The sequence below is a fragment of the Equus przewalskii genome, chromosome 3 (assembly GCF_037783145.1).
Source record: "Equus przewalskii isolate Varuska chromosome 3, EquPr2, whole genome shotgun sequence".
NCBI classification, from domain to species: domain Eukaryota; kingdom Metazoa; phylum Chordata; class Mammalia; order Perissodactyla; family Equidae; genus Equus; species Equus przewalskii.
In genome coordinates, this window is record NC_091833.1 from 118,122,382 (window position 1) to 118,142,741 (window position 20,360).

The window sequence follows — 20,360 nt, forward strand, 5'->3', positions numbered from 1 at the left end:
CCTGCAGAGGAACCAGACACCAGGCCCCAGAACCCCAGCTCTGGAACCAGGCTTTCCTCAAGTTGGGTTGGCACTCCTTTCGTAAAAGCATTTTTGGTTTTGGTTTGTGGATGCCCTGGGAATGGCCAGCTGCAATGGGCTCACCATCAGCATCTCTTCGGAGGGCCTATGCTGAGCCAGATGCTGCAGACATTGAATGTCTCCCCTACATAGATGACAGGCCTGATCTGAAACCATTAAGAACCTCCAGAGAAAGAACTGTGATGGGACAATGTCCGTGGTTTGGACTCTCGCGGCTTCCTCTGCAGACAGGGTGCCCATGTGCCTGACATCATGCCATCTTTCCCCATAGGAAAGACATTCCCTCAGAATGCGTGACCCACGTGGAGAGAGAGCAGACCAAGAAGGTGGTGTACTCGGTGGTCTATGGAGCAGGTAGGCCGCGGGCCCAGCTGAAGTCTTGGTGTCACTTGTAGGCCGGATGGAGGTGGCTTTCGTCGTGTGCCTGTGTTAAATGTGGCTGTGCCTTAGAGAAATCATTCTTGGCCTGTGAAGCTCCTTTTGTGAGTCACTGTGTATGATTTACACAAACAGTGATGACGTTTGTGACTCACCAAACACCAGTCAGACCACTCACAGCCGTGAACTGACACCAACCTTTTCAGATGAGAGAATGGAGGCGCAGAAGTGAGTGTCGTCCAAAGTTGCCCCACTAGGAGGAGTGTGGCAGGGCACACCTGGGCAATGTGGCCATGGCCCTGTGCTGGGGACCATTTCTGTGCTTTGAGATGCCAAAGGAGACCCTCACCCCAACCCTCCTGCCTCTGCTCCCTGCCTTCCCCTTCTCTCCTCCTCCTCCCCTTCTCCCTCCTTCTCCTCCCCACCATTGACCCCCTTGTTCCCCACCTCTCCTTTTCCAACCCCAGGACCCAGGGCAGAGCAGGTCTTCTCCTCCCTTCCACTCTCCCTCCTTATCCTCCCCTTTGACTTCTTGACCACGGGCTTTCTGGGCTTTTTAAATTCTTTTCTCCCTCTAAGTCATACTGAATCAGTGAAACCTGGTGTCCCCTTGGTAGAGCAAGGGAGAGAGTCAGGAGAGGCTGTGGGCATCCAGCCCTTCCTTAAGGAAGGGTCCATCTGGCTGTTGGCCAGACCTGTGTGGACCTCCTTCTCCCTTGTATCAGTTCTGCTTTGAGCATCAGGGCTTGTGCAAAGACACTAAGAAAAGGTTTCATCTCCCTGCTGTGGAAACCCTTTGTTCATCCAAAGAAAGGCAGCAAAACTGAACAAACTTCCAGTGCAAGAATATATGGGCAAAGGCGTAGTTGATTATATGTAAGAGCCACTTTGCACTTCTCCAGCGTGACTGTGGAGCCACTTGACGTGCTTCCAAAGTGCCTGTTCCCAGGACTGTAAGTGACCCCCTTATGATGGGTCTGGAACCCAGCGCAAACCAGCCAGGCTGGCTCCCACCGCAGAGCTCTGCTCTTGCCATTCCCTCTGCTGGAACCCCAGCGCCCAGGTTCACAGAGCTCCCCCTTCACTTCTTTCAGATCTCCGCTCAACTGTCTCCTTCTCAGCTGTCTTTGACCACTGTGTTAGTTTTCCATTTCCGTGTAACACAGTCATTATCGCAGTGTCTGTGGGTCAGGGGTCCCTGCACAGCTTAGCTAGGTCCTGTGCAGGGCTGCAGTCCAGGTGTCGGCAGGGCTGTGGTCTCTCTGAGGCTCGACTGAGGGGACACGCTTTAGCAGGCTTCAGTCTCTTGCTGGCTGTCAGCTCCTGAGTTCTTGCCACATGGGCCTCCCAGCACAGGCAGAACCTAGAACACGGTAGCTTCATTCTTCAGAGCCGGCAAGGGAGGGAGAGATGCCAGCTATGGAATCACACAGTCGCATAATTCCTGTCACCTTCGCCATGTTCTGGTGGTTAGAAGCGAGTGGCAGGTCTGCCTGTATTCTAGGGGAGGCAGAATCATGGAGGCCACCTTCAGAGTCAGCCTGCCACATGCCCTTTTTAAGCCTCTGGTTGTCCCCGCCCTGTCCCCATGCAGCACTTTCTATCCTCTTCACTGCTTCCTTTTCTCCAGAGCACCTGCCGGCTCTGATGTGCTCATCTGATCACCGTCCCACTCTCCCAACGCAAATGAGCTCCATGAAGCAGGAGCTTCTGCCAGCTCTGCCCACTGCTGGTGCAGAGCAGGTGTACAATAAATACTCACTGAACAAATTATTGAACTTTGGAGTCTTTCAGCCCTACTTTTGAAAACATTCTGTGTACATAGTTTTGGGGAAATAGACTAAGAGACTTTGTTTTAAAGAACTGAATTTAATGAGTGATAGCAGGGTGACATTGGGTTGATGCTCCTCAGACTTGCTTGGTGCATCTCCTCCTCTCGGCCTCCTCTCTGCTTTATTCCAGAACTGTCCTGGGTCTCTGTCTGGTGGGGAAGGCAGCGTTCCGCCAAATTATATTAGATTTGTGTGCCTTGTGTCCTTGCTCCAGAATCATGTGTTACAGACCTACCATTAGCTTTGGCTTTGCAGGTAGAACATTGCTTCTGCTTCCCCAGCCAGGCAGCCCAGGCTGGAGTCCTGACTCTGTCCCCTCCTGGCTGTGTGACCTTTTTTTTTTTTTTGAGGAAGTTCAGCCCTGAGCTAACATCTGCTGCCAATTCTTCTCTTTTTGCTGAGGAAGACTGGCCCTGAGCTAACATCCATGCCCATCTTCCTCTACTTTATATGTGGGATGCCCACCACAGCATAGCTTGATGAGCGGTGCCATGTCCACACCCGGGATCCGAACTGGCAGACCCTGGGCCACCAAAGCAGAATGTGCAAACTTAACCACTGTGCCACCGGGCTGGCCCCTGTGTGACCTTTTACGAGGCCCTCCACCTCTCTACCCCAGTCACCTGCTCAATTAATGCAGAAGTAGGGTAGTTGGAGCAGTACCTGGCACCAGCTAACTCTCATCTTTAGCATCTGCCACCATGTCTGAGTTCAGTGGTATGCTAGTACCCACTGCCAAGACTGGGCAGCTCTGTGGGGTGGTGGGAGCACTACCCCAGATTCAGTTGGGAGAGAGGGACAGAGGGTGAGTGTGCTGAGCACTGGTGTGAGGCTTCGTGAGGAGTGGGAGAGGATGCTCCCCTCTCCCACTGTTCCCTCATGCACCCAAAGTCAGTCTTTGCTTCTGTTGGTTTGGCACCTTCTAGAGAATTCACTTTATTTTTCTGGAAAGGAAAAGAGCTCTACTTTGTAAATAAGCAGTGAGTCATTAGCTATGATGTTGGTGAAAAGGGTAATTTGGCTGCTTTTAGCCCTCATGGTGACAGCGTTCCCACCCCAAGCCTCCGTTTCTGCTGTTCCTGTTGTCGCCGTCCAGCTTGACAGCCAGATTACCGTGCATCTGCTGGTGTCGGCACAGGGCTGCATCTATCCTCTTCGTGTGTAAAGCAGGAATCTTGTCAAGGGAATGTGTTGGGTCTTCTGGGCTGCCAGGGACACTTTGAAAATTGAGCAGAAGGGCTTTCAATCAGCTGGCTTTCATGGGCGGCAACGACATGTTTCACATAAACATGCCAGGGAAGTGTCCCGAAGCTGCTGCTCTGAATGCTGGGGGCATATGGCAAAGGCATAGCTTCATGTGGTGTGATCGTTGTGAGGACTACGATGCAGGACAGTAGAGGGAGAAGCAGGACTGTGAAATAAGTAGAGAAGATGCTCCAAAGGGACACCACATCTGTGCAGTCTTCCTGTGGCCTGTGAGGCAGCCTGCTCCCCACGCCTCCCTCAGACTCATTCTCGGGATGTTTAGGAGCTGCCAGGGCACTGCAGCAGAAGGCTCTTCCTCCCAGCGACCATGCGGGGCTGTGGAGCAGCTGTTTACCTGGGGGGCTTGACCAAAAAGGGCAGACCTACGGGCCCACTGCTCCTCCTTCAGTCAACTGAATTCAACACCTGCCAACTAACCATGCACCTCCCCACCCGCCCAACCCCAGTTCTACTGACAGCCCCCTCTGAGCCCTTCAAGAGTCAGCTCCTCCAGGAAGCAACTCCTGACTCCTCTGGTCTTACTCTGACCTTATATGGCCTGAGAGTCAGTTTAACACTTGATTCTTCTCAAATTGCTTGATATTTCTTAAGTTTTCATCCATATCCAGTCACATTTGACCAACAGGTATCACTGAGTGTGTGCCACATGTCAGACTCCACACTGGGCACCAGGAGTACCATGGGGGAAGGCATTTGTCAGAAGAGACCCACAAACAGGCCCAAGTGGACAACCCTGAGTGATCAGTACATGTTCAGGGATGTTTCTCGAGCTGAGGGAGCCCAGAGGAGGGCCCCTTGCCAGATAGGGCTGGGAGAGGTGGGCAGACCGCCCAGAGCAGCAACACCTGGGCTGAGTTTGAAGGATGATTGAACTGAAGGACATTTGGGACTTGGTCTGTTCCAGTTAGACCAGCCAGCACTCCTGGAGGCCCACTCTGTGCCAGGCAGTCGCTAGGCCCTAGACCTACGACAAGAGTGAGAAACTGTTAGCAATTATGCGTGAGGTGAAAGAGCACTTGGAGAAAAAGGAGTGAAGACTGTCTTCCTAAAGTTACAATTGTAACACACACACACACACACACACACACACAGGATGTACTTAGCCATCTGTGGGGAAAGTCAAACTGTGTGTTCATACAGGATTTGGAGATGGGGAGCACCGCATGCTCCCCCAAGAGGATCGTTGATCTCAGGGATGCACTTGGGAAGACATGGCTGTGTGTGATTCCAACTTAAACAGGAGAAATCTGGTCAATTGAATCGAAGTGTTGAAGAAATTTGTGGGAGAAGAAGGGGCCAGTCGACAAGAGGCCTGGAACAGAAGCCCTCACAGAGCCAGAAGTCGTCCTGTGACAGTGGCCTTTGAATGTGACGAGACTCACTTGCAAGGGAGCAAGAATCCAGGGCCTGGAGAACTGACTGGACCCTCTTCCTCCATCTCAGTCTTAGTCTCTGCTTCTTTTGGAGTTGCCACTTCACTTGCTTCTCCTGTAAATAGGCTTTCTTCATGATAGGGACCTTGCCCTTCAGACAGCCCGACAGCTAGATAGAAGAAAGGAAAAGAATTCTTTCTCAGCCACAGATATTGAGAAGAAGAAGTGTGACTTCTGGTAATGGCCAAGTAGCTCCCGTCAGACCACCCTCCAACAGATATCAACTATATAAAGTATGGAAAAAGTACAATAAACGACTACCTAAAGGTATTGAAAAGTAACCAAACGCAGACAGCAATTGGAGGTGGGTTGACACTTGGAAGGAAGAAATGGTACAGGGTAAGCTTCCCATTTTATAGCTCTTCATCTGAAGGCAAGCCTCAGTTAGTGCTATGGGTGGCTAAAACTCTGATAGAAATCCATAGTCTTAACAGCTTGAAGAACCAGAGGACCGAGTTTGAAGCAACCAGAGAATCTGGAAAGCAAAGGGAGAAATCTCAGAAAGGAGAGCCAAAGGAGAACACCAAATGCTGGGTATGAACTCTGCCCAAACCTCTGCCTGACCTCTAACTATGCATAAGTAGGTTAGACTTCAAACAGCCCAGCTAAGGCTGAAAGACTGGTCTGACATTTCACCTGCTGCCCACTGCAGGGGGACAAAATTTGAAGTTAGACTTCAGCCAAATTAACTACCCCTTTAAAAAAAATCAGTGCTTCTGAGAAAAACGTAACAAAATCCAGAGTGTCTACAACATATCATTCACAATATCCAGGACACAATCCAAAATTACTAAACATATGAAGAAATAAGATAACTTGATCCATTCTCAAGAGAAAAGCAATCATGGAAGCAGATACTGTGATGACCCAGATGTTGAAATTAGCAGACAAGGATTTTAAAGTCACTATTATAATCATATAATGATATAATTCAAGGATGTAAAGGACAATATGCTCATCATGAATGAAAAAAAGGGAATTTCAGGAATTAAAAAGAACCAAATGGAAATTCTAAAACTGAAAACTTCAATATCAGAAATAAAAATTCACTCACTGGGCTTAACAGCAGTCCTGGCTTCTTTTTGGCTGATAAAAAGACTCAGGGTCACACCCGGCTGGACCAGCCTGAAATGTCTAGCCACCATCTGATTCCTGTCTGAAAGCCAGTGGGGTTTTCCATTAGACTGCCATAGCTGAGGAGCAGTGATTGGAATGTCACAGAAAGAGTTATCAATGGATTATTTCAGTATAATGTATTCATGAAGCTATCATATGGTCTTAATTAAGCCCTAAAAAGGAATTAGAGGTTTTTTTCACTTCTAGCCGAGTGACATAGAATAGTCAGGCAGGCCTGGGCAGAGAGAAAGAACTGAGGGCTCCAAGAGCTCTCTCTGCTGGGAGAATCTTTGGGGAGCACAGGGCACCCCAGCCTTTCCCACTCTTCCTGGACAAGCAATGGAAGCAAACATCTGCCCCTTCATTCTCCCAAGATGTGAGCACTCTGGCTAGAACCACTGAAAGCATCAGCTGGCCAGGGCCAGGAGTGGCCTGGCTGAAGAGAGGACTGAATCTGAGAGGTCAATCTATCCCATTCCTTCGGAGGTCTCTTCTCTGGTCTTCATAGACCCCACATCTCCACCCCTGTGGCTATGGTTTCTGGGCCATGTTGTCTGAAGGCCCCTTGGGATACTCTCTAGTGTGACCCCAGAGTTGACCCAGTGCAGAGGACAACAAGCCCACCCATTCCTTGTCCTGGTCATGCTCTCCCAGGAATTCAGGTCTTTAGCCACTTGTCTCTCTGGGGTTTCCTCCATTGATACAGCCCGTAGGAGCCCAGGGCTTTTCCCCATGATCCCACTGTCCAGCAAGGCTCCCATACCTGTCTTCATGGGCTCCTCGTTCTCTGTTTAAATTATTCTTCTTTTCTGGAGAAAAATGGGAGAGAATGACTGCATATAGAGTACCAAGTATAAGCCAGGCTCTGCTTGGAGCTTTACCTGCTTTGGCTCATGTGGTTCCGTTACCAACCCTTGAGGGTAAGGACTAGTGTTCCTAAGTCATAGGTGAAGAAACGGAGTGTATTGCAGGTCAGGTAACTTCCCCAAGGCCCCATATAACTTCCCATGGGTGATAGGGCTGGACTCAGACCCAGGTCTGTGTGTACCCAGCAAGCTGCACTGGAACTTAGGGTGCCATCCTGGCAGTTGAGGTACTGTCCCAACCAGAGACTTTGCTATAAGAAGCTTCACAAGAAGACCTGCATCCTCTAGGAACCAAATATTGGTCTGGCCCAAAAGTGTTTGTCTAAAAATAAAAATCCCAAGGATGGGAGTTCCTAAGTACCATTTTCTCATATTTGGCAATGGAATTTCCCTTCCTCTTTTCCTCGGCGGCCGTCTCCAGCTTACCCTTGTTCTAGAATCAGGTGTCCCTCCGGACAGGCTGAGAGCAGAGACTACACGTACTTCATTCACAGCTTCAACTGCAGCACCTGCAGGCACTCAGTTAATATTGTTGAATAAATAAATGTTTAACAGGCCCCAGTCCAGGTTGACTGGCACTGAGCACTCAGGTGTAAAGTCAAAGCCAACACCATCCTGACCAATCAGAAGAGACAGTGGTGCCAACTGGACCTTGACTCGCCAAGTCTTCTGAGAGCCCTTCTGTTGGCTCACTTCTGTGCCTAGCGGTCATTGCCTGGCAGCTTATGCTCTCAGTCCCTGCTGGGTGTGAATTAGGGCTTGCCTCTGATCTTGACTGTTTCTGCTCATACAGGGAAAGAGAGGCTTGCTGCTTGCCTTGGAGTTACTGTTCAGGAAGCTGCCCGGTTTTTGGAGAGTTTTTTGCAGAAGTACAAGAAAATCAAGGACTTTGCCCAAGCAACCATTGCCCGATGTCACCAGACAGGTGAGCCAGCTGCAGCCACAGCCAGTGGCTGGCCCCAGTCCCTCTCCCACGCCTGGCCTGCAGCAGCTGGGCGGTCTCCTGGCCCCTGCTCCTCTGGTGGGTGGGTGGACAGATGGGAGGGTAGTGAGTTGAAGGGTGGAGCGAAGTTGATGGAGGCTGGGTACTGGGTAGCTGGGAACTGGGTGAGTGTCCAGCCCCTGCTGGATAAATGGGACCAAAAACCCCCACATGAGAAGGGTCCAGAGCCAGCCTCTGCTTGAGGCAACAAAATTAAGAAGCTCGAGTTAGAAAATGATAGATGGATAGATAGAGAGAGAGAAAAAAAAATCCTGCACCTAAAAATGGAGAACATATGTTCCTATGAATGTGATATATTTATAAAATTTCACTACAATTTGGTCACAAATTCCAACGAATATCAAATAGGACATATTCTGTGACCACAGTGGGGAAAAAAGTAGTTTTATTTCTAGCCACATGTGTGGCCATCCATCCATCTACCTATTTGGAAATTAATTGCACTCCTCAATGATTTAGAATTAAAGAAAAGAAGTCTCAAGGGGCCAGCTCCGTGGTTAAGTGGTTGTAGTTCCACGCACTCCGCTTCAGCAGCACAGGTTCATGGGTTTGTATCCCAGGTGTGGACCTACTCCACTCATCGGCCATGCTGTGGAGGCATCCCACATACAAAAATGGGCACGGATGTTAGCTCAGGGTGAATCTTCCTCACCAAAAAGAAAAAAAGAAGTCTCGAGAAAATTGTAAACATTTTAGGAATAAATGACAGTAAAACTATCTCACATGAGAAATTATGGAACATGGCCAAGCTGACAGCTCACTAAGAGGAGAAGGAATACTGTAAGAAAGTATTTTAATAAGAAAGAAAGAAATATGTGAACATAAGTGGGTTGTATTCAACACAAGACATTTGGAAAAGAGCAGCAGAGTAAAGTAAAGATAGAAGAAGGAAGGAAATACATGAAAGAGCAGAAATTCATGAAGTAGACAACAGGAAATAGGATCTGTGATAGGTACAGGGAAAGCAGAGAACCCAGCACACACTTGAAACTGAAAAATGACCTCAGCTGGAGAAGCAGCCTCGGCAGCAACCTTCCCAGATGGCTGTAGCGCGTTCCCTCAGGCTTTTCTGGACTCTCCCAGAGGCTCGATGATGACTTTTCTCTCTGGAGCCCGTGCACAAGCCCATAAGTTCCAGTGGCTCCTCCACAGGCTCCTCCTGGGCCTGACCGTGCGTCCAGGCACTAGCCCACGTGGGGTCCTCCATGCGCACTGGGAACACTCAGCGCCCAGCTCCCTGCAGCCTTGGTGTGGGGCACAGGAAACCCAGCAAATTGTTTCCATCCCCTGGGGAGTATCTAACAGGCCTCAGGCTCCGCCGTGTGAGCCCCACCCTGTATCCTCGCTGAAGCCCCACAGGCCCTGACCATTCCTGGACCCAGGAGCCCCAAAATTTGGAAAGATAAAGTACTATCAATTTTGAAACATTAAAGTAGCGATAGAACCTAGTGTTGATGAGAGTATATAGAGCCAGTATCACTGTAGATGGGAATACAATAAAAATGTAGACACTTATGTAGCACCAACCATAGGCAGAATTCCAATGTCTTTCCGTAAACTGCCTTACTTTGTAATCCTCACTGCAACTCTAAAAAGTGGGCAGTATCGTTATTCCCATTTTACAGATGAAGAAAACAAGTCACTGAGAGGTTAAGTAGCTTCCCAAGTTCACACAGCTAATGGGTGGTGCCTGGCTTGAACCCATCCCCAGGCAGCTCAGGCCTAGAGCCAGCGCCCTCCCGGGCTACTTGGCTCTGCATCCCTTCCTTTACTTGACTTCCTTGAAGGGCCACAGGGTTTAAGGATCCAAATGTGAAGTATGCACACCCATTGACCCAGCAATTACACTTCTGGGTGGACACTGTAAAGAAATACTCAATCATTGAATTCGTCCACAAACATCTGTTGAGTGCCTATCTCATGTCAGGCACTGTGTTGATGCCAGGGATATGAGGTCCTTGCTCTCCTGAGTTACAATTCATGGAGAGACAGGTAACCCACAAGTAAACAAGTACATTCAGACAGTGTCAGAAAGATGGGATCCTGCGTGTGAAAGAAACAAACAGGATGCTGAGGCAGTGAGCAACGGAGGGAGGCCCCTGAAGAAGGCCATTAGCCATGGCCTCACAAGGAGGTGAGACCTGAGCCGAGACATGAAAGGCCAGGAAGAACCAGCACTGGTGCCCAGAGTGGGCAGGTGGGGATGTGGGCAGGTGTGGAGCCCAGACCCTGAGTGGCGCTCCTCAAGCCATGGAAAGAACCTGGGTTTTGTTTTTCACAAATTATTCCAGCAACAGTGTGGAAAATAAATTGGGAGGAGAGACTGAGGTCAGAGCTAGCACACCTGGGGATCAGTCTAGAGGTGATGGGAGTGTTCGCTCAATAAATGGTGGGATGGAGGGAGAACCACAGGTAAGAGATGCCAAGAAGGCAGGACCAACAGCTGCAGAACAGAGGCGTGAAGGAGATTGTGTGGAGGGCCATGAGCATGTGCTCTCCACGCAGGCAGACCTGACCCCCCTGGGGTTGGAACAGGTGAATGAGGCAGATATACCATGATGTTGATGACGCTGAAGGTTAGGGCCCCTCCCAAGTCCCTGTGAGAAGACCTGCAATGTGTTCACATGGTCACATCTTTTGTAAAATCGGCAAAACCAAGGCATTTTAACTGCAATCGACTAAGACTGCTGCCTCTTCCTCTCCAGCTTCCTCCACCGTGCTCCCTTCACTGCCAGGTGGCATTGGAGTGGCCACAGCCATTTTTGGAATCCAGCTAAGGGGAAGTCAAGTTGGTGACTCATTTAACTCATATTTCAGTGTGGATATTCCTGTGGCTTATTGGTTCTTCCATGTGTGGTTGAAGGATGCTAATTATCCTGGCATAGGGAATGGCTTCCAGGAGCATTCCTTCCACCCCGTGACCACTCCCTGAACATCATGAGGGTGCAGAGCTAGAGGTAATCTCACAGCCTGAACTGGAATGATGATCACCAGCACTGCAAGAATTGAGTGGAGGAGAAACAGGATTGAAATGTGTGGAGCAGAGGCTTCCACTTTGGGCCACAAAGGAGTAACTAGGTTCATACTTTCCTCCCACCATAAACAACTAGAAAGCTGGACAATATATATGAAGCAATTGTTTCAGACACTGGGTCTTGAGCAGTATATGACTCTGGTCTCTGAGAGAAAAGGAACAAAGGAGGTGAGCCCTCTGAGCTCCCTGTCTCTAGAGGCACAGACCACAGTGCAGGAGGGGAACCCAAGCAGATTACAGTGGTCTCGCTGGGTGAAGGAGACAAGGATTAGGATTGGGGAGGCAGAGGCAGCTGGATTTTGCAAGGCAGAGTATCAGAGGGGAGGGAGCTATGCAGAGAAAGCATTCCATAAATCTTCAGAGGACTCCTCTGTTTTCGAGTGCTAAGATACATGTGAAGAGAGTGGAATTTAGACTAAGCAGAATAATTTCTAGGGAGCAGCAGGCTGAAGAATTCCAGAATTCACACAGGGCAAGGAGATGTTTGAATTTTGACCATCAAAGTCGAGAGTCCTTGCTGGACATCTGGAATGTTCAATAGAGACCCCAGAAGGGTCACACCTTAGTAGTAGATCTAAACTAGCCCTAGATTAAAGGCTACTCTAAACCCACCCTAACAAAGCTTGAAAAGAGGCCTCAACAGAATCAGGTGATCAGCAAGTAACCTGGACCTGCCTGGCAATCTCAAAACGAAGTCATCAAATTCCAGCACTCAGCAACATAAGACTCACAATACCCAGCATCCAGTCAAAAATCACTAGACATGTTAAAAAGCACAGACTGAAATGTTCCCAGTCAGAAGCACGGGCTCTCTTTGTCTTCCCTGCCAGTCACTATTAGGAGACTTTAATTATATATATGGCCTGGCATATAGTGGGCACTCAGTCCATTGTCATTTTTATAATTATGGTATGGTGGGAAATTCTTCCAGTCCTTAGACATGTAAAGTCATGAGTTGGGGATTTAGTTCTCACCAATACCTAGTAAAACAGAAGTCCTCTCTGATCAGGAATATACTCAACCAAGGCAGCATGTTTGTGTTTATTTTCTTAAAAAGGACCTCAGGGCCAGCCCTGATGGCCTGGTGGTTAAAGTTCAGGGCACTCTGCTTCGGTTGCCCAGGTTCATTTCCTAGGCACAGAACCACACCACTCATATGTCAGTGGCCATGCTGTGGTGGCAGCTCATATTAAAAAAAAAAGAAAAGAGGAAAATTGGCAACAAATGTTAGCTCAGGGCTTATCTTCCCCAGCATTAAAAAGAAAATAAATAAGGACCCTGGGGCCAGGCCCCATGATCGAGTGGTTAAGTTCGCATGCTCCGCTTCGGCAGCCCAGGGTTTCACCAGTTTGAATCCTGAGTACGGACATGGCACTGCTCATCAAGCCATGCTGAGGTGGCATCCCACATGCCACAACTAGAAGGGCCCACAACTAAAAATACACAACTATGTACCGGGGACTTTGGGGAGAAAAAAATAAAATAAAATCTTTAAATAAATAAATAAAAAAGGATCCCCAAATTGTGGAGGCTTCAGGCCCTACGAAACTTGGATCTGCCCTCATCTGTGGGGATATGACCTTCAACTCAGGCCATCAGCCCCCTCCTTGAATGGAATATGAGTTAATGCCTTTCTTCCCCATTCCAGCTACCACAGTCCAAAATGACTTCTGTACCCAAGTCCCATAAGCAGCTTTTACAAACTCTATAATATAAAAACTGTCCTTTCTTGACCTATGTCAGGTCTAAGTGCAGCTAGAAGTCAGAAAGAAGTGCAAAAATGTGCCACCAGGCAAGTGAAGGCCACCCTATTGCTGTCCTCGCTTTCCCACCACAGAACCCACTTGGTGAACAGACAGACCAGGAGGCCTCTGGGTGAGGCTCCTGGCAGCGCTCTGATTCAGTGCTGCAGCCATGAGGGGTCCTGCTGGGGCCCGTGGACATAATCAGAGGAAATCCATGCCCGCAAAGGATGGTCCACCAGCGCACCACACTGCCTGTTTGTTTCTGCCTCTCACCCTGCTTTTCCTCCGTGTAACCCAGGCTATGTGGCATCCATCATGGGCAGAAGGAGACCACTGCCCAGGATCCGTGCACAAGACCAGCAGCTCCGTGCACAAGCAGAGCGGCAGGCGGTGAACTTCGTAGTGCAAGGTACCCAGAGCCCCTCAGCTTGCCTCCTGCATCCATTTGCTTCTTGAGTGACACCCACTAGATTATTGTCACGATATTTCCTGCTCCTGTCCTGCCTGGAGATGCTGGTGAAATAACGCCTGGCGCACGGCAGGTGCTCAGTACCTGGTTATCTTTATAATTATGACATTTCCCCACAAAGATTGTCTGAAGCAATGCTGTCCCTGTATCTACAAATGAGAGACTGAGGCTTTAGGAGTCTATCCAGCCAGCACTAGGCCAGGCCTGGAGCTCAGTCCTTAGACTCTTGGCCTGGGGCTCTCCATCATCCCGCTCATGCCTGGCAGGTATGAGACCTTGGCATCCAAACCCAGCATTCCCTCCACATCCCGCAGGCCTCAGCAGGAGGCGGGCTGGAAGACTGATCACACATTGTTTGCCTATAGTTATGAAAACCCCATAATCATCTTTAGCCACAGTATTCAAATAGCTCAAGTCTCTGCGTGGAGGTGATGTGAGACAGCTATAATCAGAGGCTTCCCACGCTGCATGCCATGAGCTGTCCCTGTGAGGCCTCAGGGTAACCTGGGAGTTGGGCACCACCCCCATCTGTGATCCCGTAGGTCACAGATGGAGAACTGAGGCCTCCAGGGCCCAGGGAGGAAGCCTGGAGGTAGGATTCCAGTCCAAGGGCGGCTACTGCACCACCCTGCCTCCAGAGTGGGGTTCTGCAACAAGAAAATGGGCAGGGACCCCAGCAGACACGGAGCAGGCTTGGACTGGTGCAGCACGAAAGTCAGGGCCCCAGCAAATCCTGCAGAGAGGCAGGTGTGGCGGCGCTGCCCGGTCAGCCTCAGCCTCTGTGCTTCCCTTGGAGAACAGGGGGGTTGGCAGCAGCTGGCAGGGCGATTGCTAGGGTCTGGCCTGGGCTCAGTACGGAATCTTCGGAAATCCTGTCTCTCGGTGTAACCACTCAGACAAGAGCTAAGGAGGGTGACAGCCCTCCAAATCCTGATATGGTTCTGATTCTAAGGCAGGTTCTCAAGTGTGAAGAAGTTGTCAGGTCATGACCATGTATCTCTGTTCACTAGGTGTGTGCAGGGCGTGTTCACTAGGTATGTGCGAGGTGTGTGCAAGGTGGCACTGAAGCTGTTTTAGAGAGTCCTTCCAGCAAGAATTGTGCATAAGATATGTTCCTGTGAGCAGCTGGCTAGGAGGCTTGGCCACAGAATCGAGCTACCATGGATGGCTCATCTACCAGCTGAGCCACCGCCCTGTGTTATCTGAGTCTCTGAACAAGTGACTTGCCAATCATCCACTTAACAAACATCAGTGCTCAGCTCAACTAGGCGCCAGGAACAAACAGTGCCCACAAGAAAGTTCTGCCTCCACGTGGGCAGACAGTCAGCCAACAAGACCAGCCCCGGAGCCCCTGCCTCCCTGGGTTTCCCCTTCACCCATACTCTGTTCTCTCTCCACCCCGGCTCCCTCCTCCTTGTTTCTCCAGCTCTGTGCACTTTTCCTAAAGTAGCAGGCAACTTGACAACCCATCCCAGAAGAGGGTTCTCGTGGCCCTGAGGCCCCTCACAGCCAGCAGGTCGGCCTCAGAGACCAGACTTCCATGTCCAGCATTCCTGCCATGCTCATGGGAAAAAAGCAAATCAGTATTCTGGGGGCGTTGCCTGGCAGTGGAGGAAGGCAGTCCATTGAGGACTTGTACTTCTTCATTTACCTTAGGAACCAGGAACAGCTAATGCAGTTTAAAACTGCCAATGGAAACCTGAACTTCAGTCTGTTTCCCACGATCAGAACCAATTAAGACACCCACTATGTGCCTGGCACTGGAATAGGCATGTCCCCTATGCTGGCCAGCACCTTGCAGGGTGCCTGACACAGTGTTGGATGAATAAATGCCTGACTGGTGTAATTTATCCCTACCAAAACCTAGGAGGCTGTATCGGAGCCCCCTTTATACTTTGGAAAGCTAAGGATCAATGAGATTGAAAGGCTGCTCAGCTGGAGGGTGGTGGGAACTTGGATTGAGCCTGATCCATGCTTGGCGTCATTCTGCTAGTTGGTGCAGTGGGCAGAATTCTAGATTCTATGCCCCATGTGCTTACCCCAAGTGTGGGCAGAACCTGTGAATATGCTGTAATATCACTCCTATGATCAGGTCATGTTACATGGCAAAAGAGGGTTTGCAGATACATGTAGGTCCATAATCAATTGACTTTGAGTTAATCAAAAGGGGAATTATCCTGGGTGGGCCTGACCTAATCAGGTGGGCCCTTGAAAGACGGTTTAGCAGTCAAAGTCAGAGATTCACAGCAGCAGATGCCCTCCTGCAGGCTGCGAAGGAGCAAACTGCTTGTCGGGGAGAGGGCCCATGGCAAGCACCCACAGCTGACAGCCAGCAGGAAAACAAGAACCTCAGTCATTCCACTACAAGGAAATGAATTTAGCTGACAACCTGAGGTCACTTGAAAGTGGGTCTTCCCTAGCGAGCTTCCAGCTGAGGACACGGCCAGGTCACATACTGATCTCAGCCAGTGAGACCCTGAGCAGGGGACTCAGCCACGCACGTTGAGCTCCTGGTCTGCAGGAGCTGGGAGATGTTAGATCTGGGTTGTTGCAACCTGCTGGACGTAGAGTCGTGCGTTACGCAGTGTAGCAAACAGAGACTGCCAGCCTAGGCTGGCAGTGCTGGGCAGTCCCTGTTGGCTGGAGTCCCTGCCGCAGGGCCCTGGGCTTCACACTGTTCATGAAACAGAACCTCTTGTGCCCCACAGGCTCAGCCGCGGACCTCTGTAAGATGGCCATGATCCACATCTTCGCTGCAGTGGCCACTTCCCCCACCCTGACAGCCAGGTCAGTGAGTGAGTGGCCAACCTGCCCAGGGCCTGGCCCTGCACGTGGGCCTGCCTTTCCCTGGGCTGGCTGGCCTGTGTGCATGCTCCTCCCAGGACTGAAGCAATGCCTGCCATTTCCCATCTGCGGGTCCTGATTCTGACAAGCTGACCAACCCCAAGCAAGAGGACTCCCTGGAGCCTGAGTTCCTCTCAGCACTTCTGGGGGAGCCCTTTCTTCCCCGCTTGGCCTGGGCAAGGCACCCAAGGGCCTGCTCGAGGCAACTGTGGTAACCACAGGCCATTCACTTTGGCACACCAGGAGGTCTCCTGAGGAGCGTCACCTGGTGCAGAAATGCATCTCCCCAGGCCCCTCCTCTCACATGCGTCTGAACCTCTTCAGGCACAGCCCAAGGGCACCACGTGAAGCTGCCCACCCCGGAGGTAGATAGAACCCACAGCCCCTAGACAGGTTACAGGAGCTCCAAACTGCCCCCACTCCCACCCCTGTTATTGCCACCACCCCAGTCAGTGTGCCGGACTCCCAGCTCCTGCTGCTGCCTTGCTGCCATCTCTGCCCCCAGAGCAAATGTTCAGACGCACCTTGAAGGTGAGGGCTCCACCACTGCTGCCCCTGGGCCACAACTGTCTCCAGTCTCTGTCTCTGCCTCAGTTGCTCCCCATGGGGCACACACCCTGAGCATCAGGGTGGCTGAGTGACAAGGAGCCCTTGCCCAGCCTCTGCTAGCTTAGAACCACCCCCCACAATCCCACCCCTGGGCCTTGGCCCTGGGTGCAGGGGGAGGGGGTGGGTTCTCCTCTGGAATCCTGGAAGCTTCTTGGCAGCTAACAGAGAAGGCCGCTGGAGAAATGAGCGTGTCTGCCTCCAGGTCTGGCTCCCTCCCTCCTTGGTCCCATGTACATTTGCCAGTGTCAGAGGGGGCCTCAAAGAGGCCAGCATGAGCCCGTCCCTGCAGACATGCCCTTCCCAGATGGGTCAGCATGTCCACTGCTAGGAATTCAAGCTCATGTCAGTGGTGGCAGCAGCTTCTCTAGCCTGCAAAGTGTGAAGCTGTCTCCCCGGCCCCCTCCCAGGGGAGCCCTGCTCACTCCCCCAAGACCCCGAGGGCCTGTGACCAGCACAGAGGCCAGCTGGCCTCCTCCTCCTCCTTCCCCGTGCAGCCTTCCGGACACAGGCCCCTGCTTGCCTGTGGCCCCCCTTTTCCATCTGAGCTTACAATTTACTCTTGGCTTCTGGTATCATTTCACATTCTCAAGGCATGATTTCTCCTTGTCTGAGGGCTCCCTTCTTTCTTCAAGAAGCCGTCTCCTATATTTCTTCAGACCTTTCCTACTGTTCATTTTGACTTCGGTGATTTCAGCAACTTTGTACAGAAGTTAGCACCAGACAAGGGCCTGCCCTGGGGTTTATGGGGTGGTATCTTAGTAAAGGGGAAGAAAGGAGACTGTCCCCAAGCCCCACAGAACCACTGTGGGCCTCGCCCCTTTGCAGGCCTGCAAGCACTTCCTCTAGTCCAGGGTTCACCTTACACGTTGGGAGAAACAGCATGGGGAGGAGGTCTTCCCTGGGCTGCAGCCGGGGGTGGGGGAGAAGGGATGGAAGGCCAGATGCCTGAGACCCAACAGGCACTGCCCCAGTCACCCTGCTGGTGCCTGTGCTGGGCGCTGGGCTGCTGGCTCTGATTGCTGCATTAACTCAAGGAGGAGAGAGGCAAGTGCAAAATGGAAGATGCTTTCTTCTCACTGAGTTTCTCCTGCCGCCTCTCACTGCCGTCTGCTCCCTCCCAAACACACACACACCAATGCCAGACGCCTCTAGCTACCCATCCCAGGGTTTCCTCATGGTTTTTGGATTAGTTCCTGAATCCATACATCCTGCTCACTTCTGTAGTTTCTGTAGGGTAAATTGGGAGGGGGTATGAGCAGGCTGTGCTAGCTCACCATCTTGGCAGGAATCAAAAGCCAAACTGTTATTCTGCGTCTATGATATTGTATGTCTAGAAAAGTCTGATCCGTTTTTGGTTTTTGTGGGACTGATCAAGGCAGTTGGTATATGAGGCTTTGGGGTCTTTTTTGGTGACAGAGTCCTGAGCTGAGCATAAACAATTCTTACCCAGGAATTTGACACCATGGCTGATCATCTTTCTATTATCAGCCCTTTACTGTCTTTAGGAAATGCTTTTCATAACAAAATGCATTTTGTTGTTTTAGGAAACAAAACATATTGGTGTGGAATTTCATACTCTGGTGGGGCATTTCATACTCTGTGTTTTGTGAACTTCATTTGTTCTCCCCCGAGTAATAGAAAAGGTTCTAGATTGTGTCTAGAAGGGGCAGATACCAGCTAAGTGTGAGCTTGTATCTGCCTGAAACAGCGTGAGTGAAGTGCATCACCAGGGGGCTCATGGTCCTACAAAGGGAGCAGGTACCCCGAGAGCCTCATCCAGTGGCCCCTAAGTGCCCCTGTGGGCTGGAGCCACAGGACAGTCTCTACTCGCTGCCCACAGGCCCAAAACAGGAAGGCCAGGTGAGCTTCTGACCCTAAGCTCTGCCTTTGCCCAGAGAACTCACTTGGTCGTTGGCTTAGTTGTTAGTGTTCGCGAGCCTACTGGCCAGGCAATCCAGCTCCCCTCTCTGTCTCTTCCAGCACGGGACCTCTGTGAAAAGGCTTTTCCAGGTGTTAGAACATATCAGAGCTAGAAAGAAGCTTCAGAGATTGTTGGCTGCAAGACCTGACTGTAGAGAAGGGGTAACTGAGGCTCAGAGCATGATGCAATGTGTCTAAGTTCACGCAGAGCTAGACCAGCACCGGGCCTCCTGCCTCAAGCTGCACTTTTCCCTTCACTGCCCCTCCATGGAGAGGACCAGGAGCCCCGCCTAATTCCCCACTCAGGACAGCGGTGGCCTCAGGAAGACACTGCCCCTCCATGGAGAGGACCAGGAGCCCCGCCTGACTCCCCACTCAGGACAGTGGCAGCCTCAGGAAGACACTTGCTCCTTTGCCCTGGGGCCGGTGGAGGGGTGTCTGTGGAAGACGGGGATATCTGCTCAGCACTGGGGCAACCCTCTGACCTCTGGCCACCTCACAGTGCAGCACAAACCGAAGGGTACCCTGTGTCCAGACCTAGCTCAGCACAGGGCACTTGTTCTCTCAGCCTCAGAAAGTGGCGGAAAAGGTGCCTGGGGCCCAGGGAAGGCGAGAGGACCAGCCCAGCAGTGGGGAGTGGCCTCGATGGACTGTGAGTGCTGGCAGGACCTGGACTTCCCAAGATGAAAGGGTGGCAGGCAGAGAGTCCTTAGCACCTCCTGAGCCCTGCTTCTGAGGGCAGGAAGGACACAGCCGTTTCAAGGCTGGACCATGATGGGCACAGAGGGACTGCGGGGCGCCCAGAAGGGAGCTGCCCCGGGCAGGCCACAGACAGGCAGATGAGCTAAGCCTTTTCCAGAGTGTTCTCCCATGGGATCACGGTTCTGTGTGGCCTCGGTTACTTCATCCCAGTGCAGGACAGTGGGATGGGAAGTTACCTTAGCGATCAGCTTGCTTCTGGGAACTGACGGAGTCTGGCACCTGTGATCATCTGCCCCATGCAGGGGCCTCTCCAGTTCTCCTTCTTTCCTGTGCCCCAATTTCCACTTAGGAATATGGTAATGTCACAGTCAGCTGTGAGAGTGATGTGTAAGTGACTAGCAGTTCAAACCTATTCTTAGGTTGCTGCCACACCAGCAGCTTAGAATTTCACAATGTAATTTCAAGAAGTGTGAAAACTGTTTCTGCTAAATCTGGAAAAAGTTACAAGTGCCTATTCTGAGATATCTGCCCATTTAAAAACCTAAGTCCTTTGGGAGCCGAAGACTCCACTAGAGGCCTTGAAGTTAGTTTAAGAAAGCGAATGCTGCCAGCCTGGTCTGGCTTCTGGAAGGGCAGTGCTGAGAGCATTTGGCCAGAGGCTGCACATAACACACAGGCACACTCCCTGAGGGGCAGCCACGGGGGCCTGTGGGCCGGCAGCCTGCTCCGTGGTCTGGGCCCAGCATGATATCCTGTGCATTCACTCCCGTGAGGATGTGCACTTGCCACTAGTAACACCAGCCCAGCTGCAGCCGGTCAGACCCCTAAAGGTGGATTTTTCTCCCATCATGAGAAGTCCAGAGCACCACAGTTGCTGACTTTGGTTCAGAGGTTCAGGGCAGTAGGACTAAGGTCCCTTGGCTTCCTGGCCCTTTCCCTCTTGGTGCCACGATAGAGGTGGCTGCTTCAGCCATCATGCCTTGCAGGCAAAAGGATAAAGTGACAGTCAAAAGGGTACCTGACTCTGGGCTAAGTTAGCCCTATAAAGAGCCTTCCTGGAAG

The 20,360-nt window shown here is 51.1% G+C and overlaps 1 protein-coding gene across 10 annotated transcripts in view; it reads left to right on the plus strand.

The window, feature by feature from the left end:
* Positions 1-20,360, plus strand: part of POLN (DNA polymerase nu) — a 174,937-nt gene that overhangs the window by 147,764 nt on the left and 6,813 nt on the right. For 5 of the 10 annotated variants that reach the window (XM_008528095.2, XM_070615228.1, XM_070615229.1 and 2 more), the window contains 4 exons: positions 353-435; positions 7,766-7,897; positions 13,053-13,163; positions 15,932-16,010. In XM_008528095.2, coding sequence (XP_008526317.1) covers positions 353-435; positions 7,766-7,897; positions 13,053-13,163; positions 15,932-16,010 — 405 coding nt within the window. The remainder of the gene's footprint in view (positions 1-352; positions 436-7,765; positions 7,898-13,052; positions 13,164-15,931; positions 16,011-20,360) is intronic. The other 5 variants (XR_011538820.1, XR_011538821.1, XR_011538819.1 and 2 more) reach the window with 3 other exon arrangements.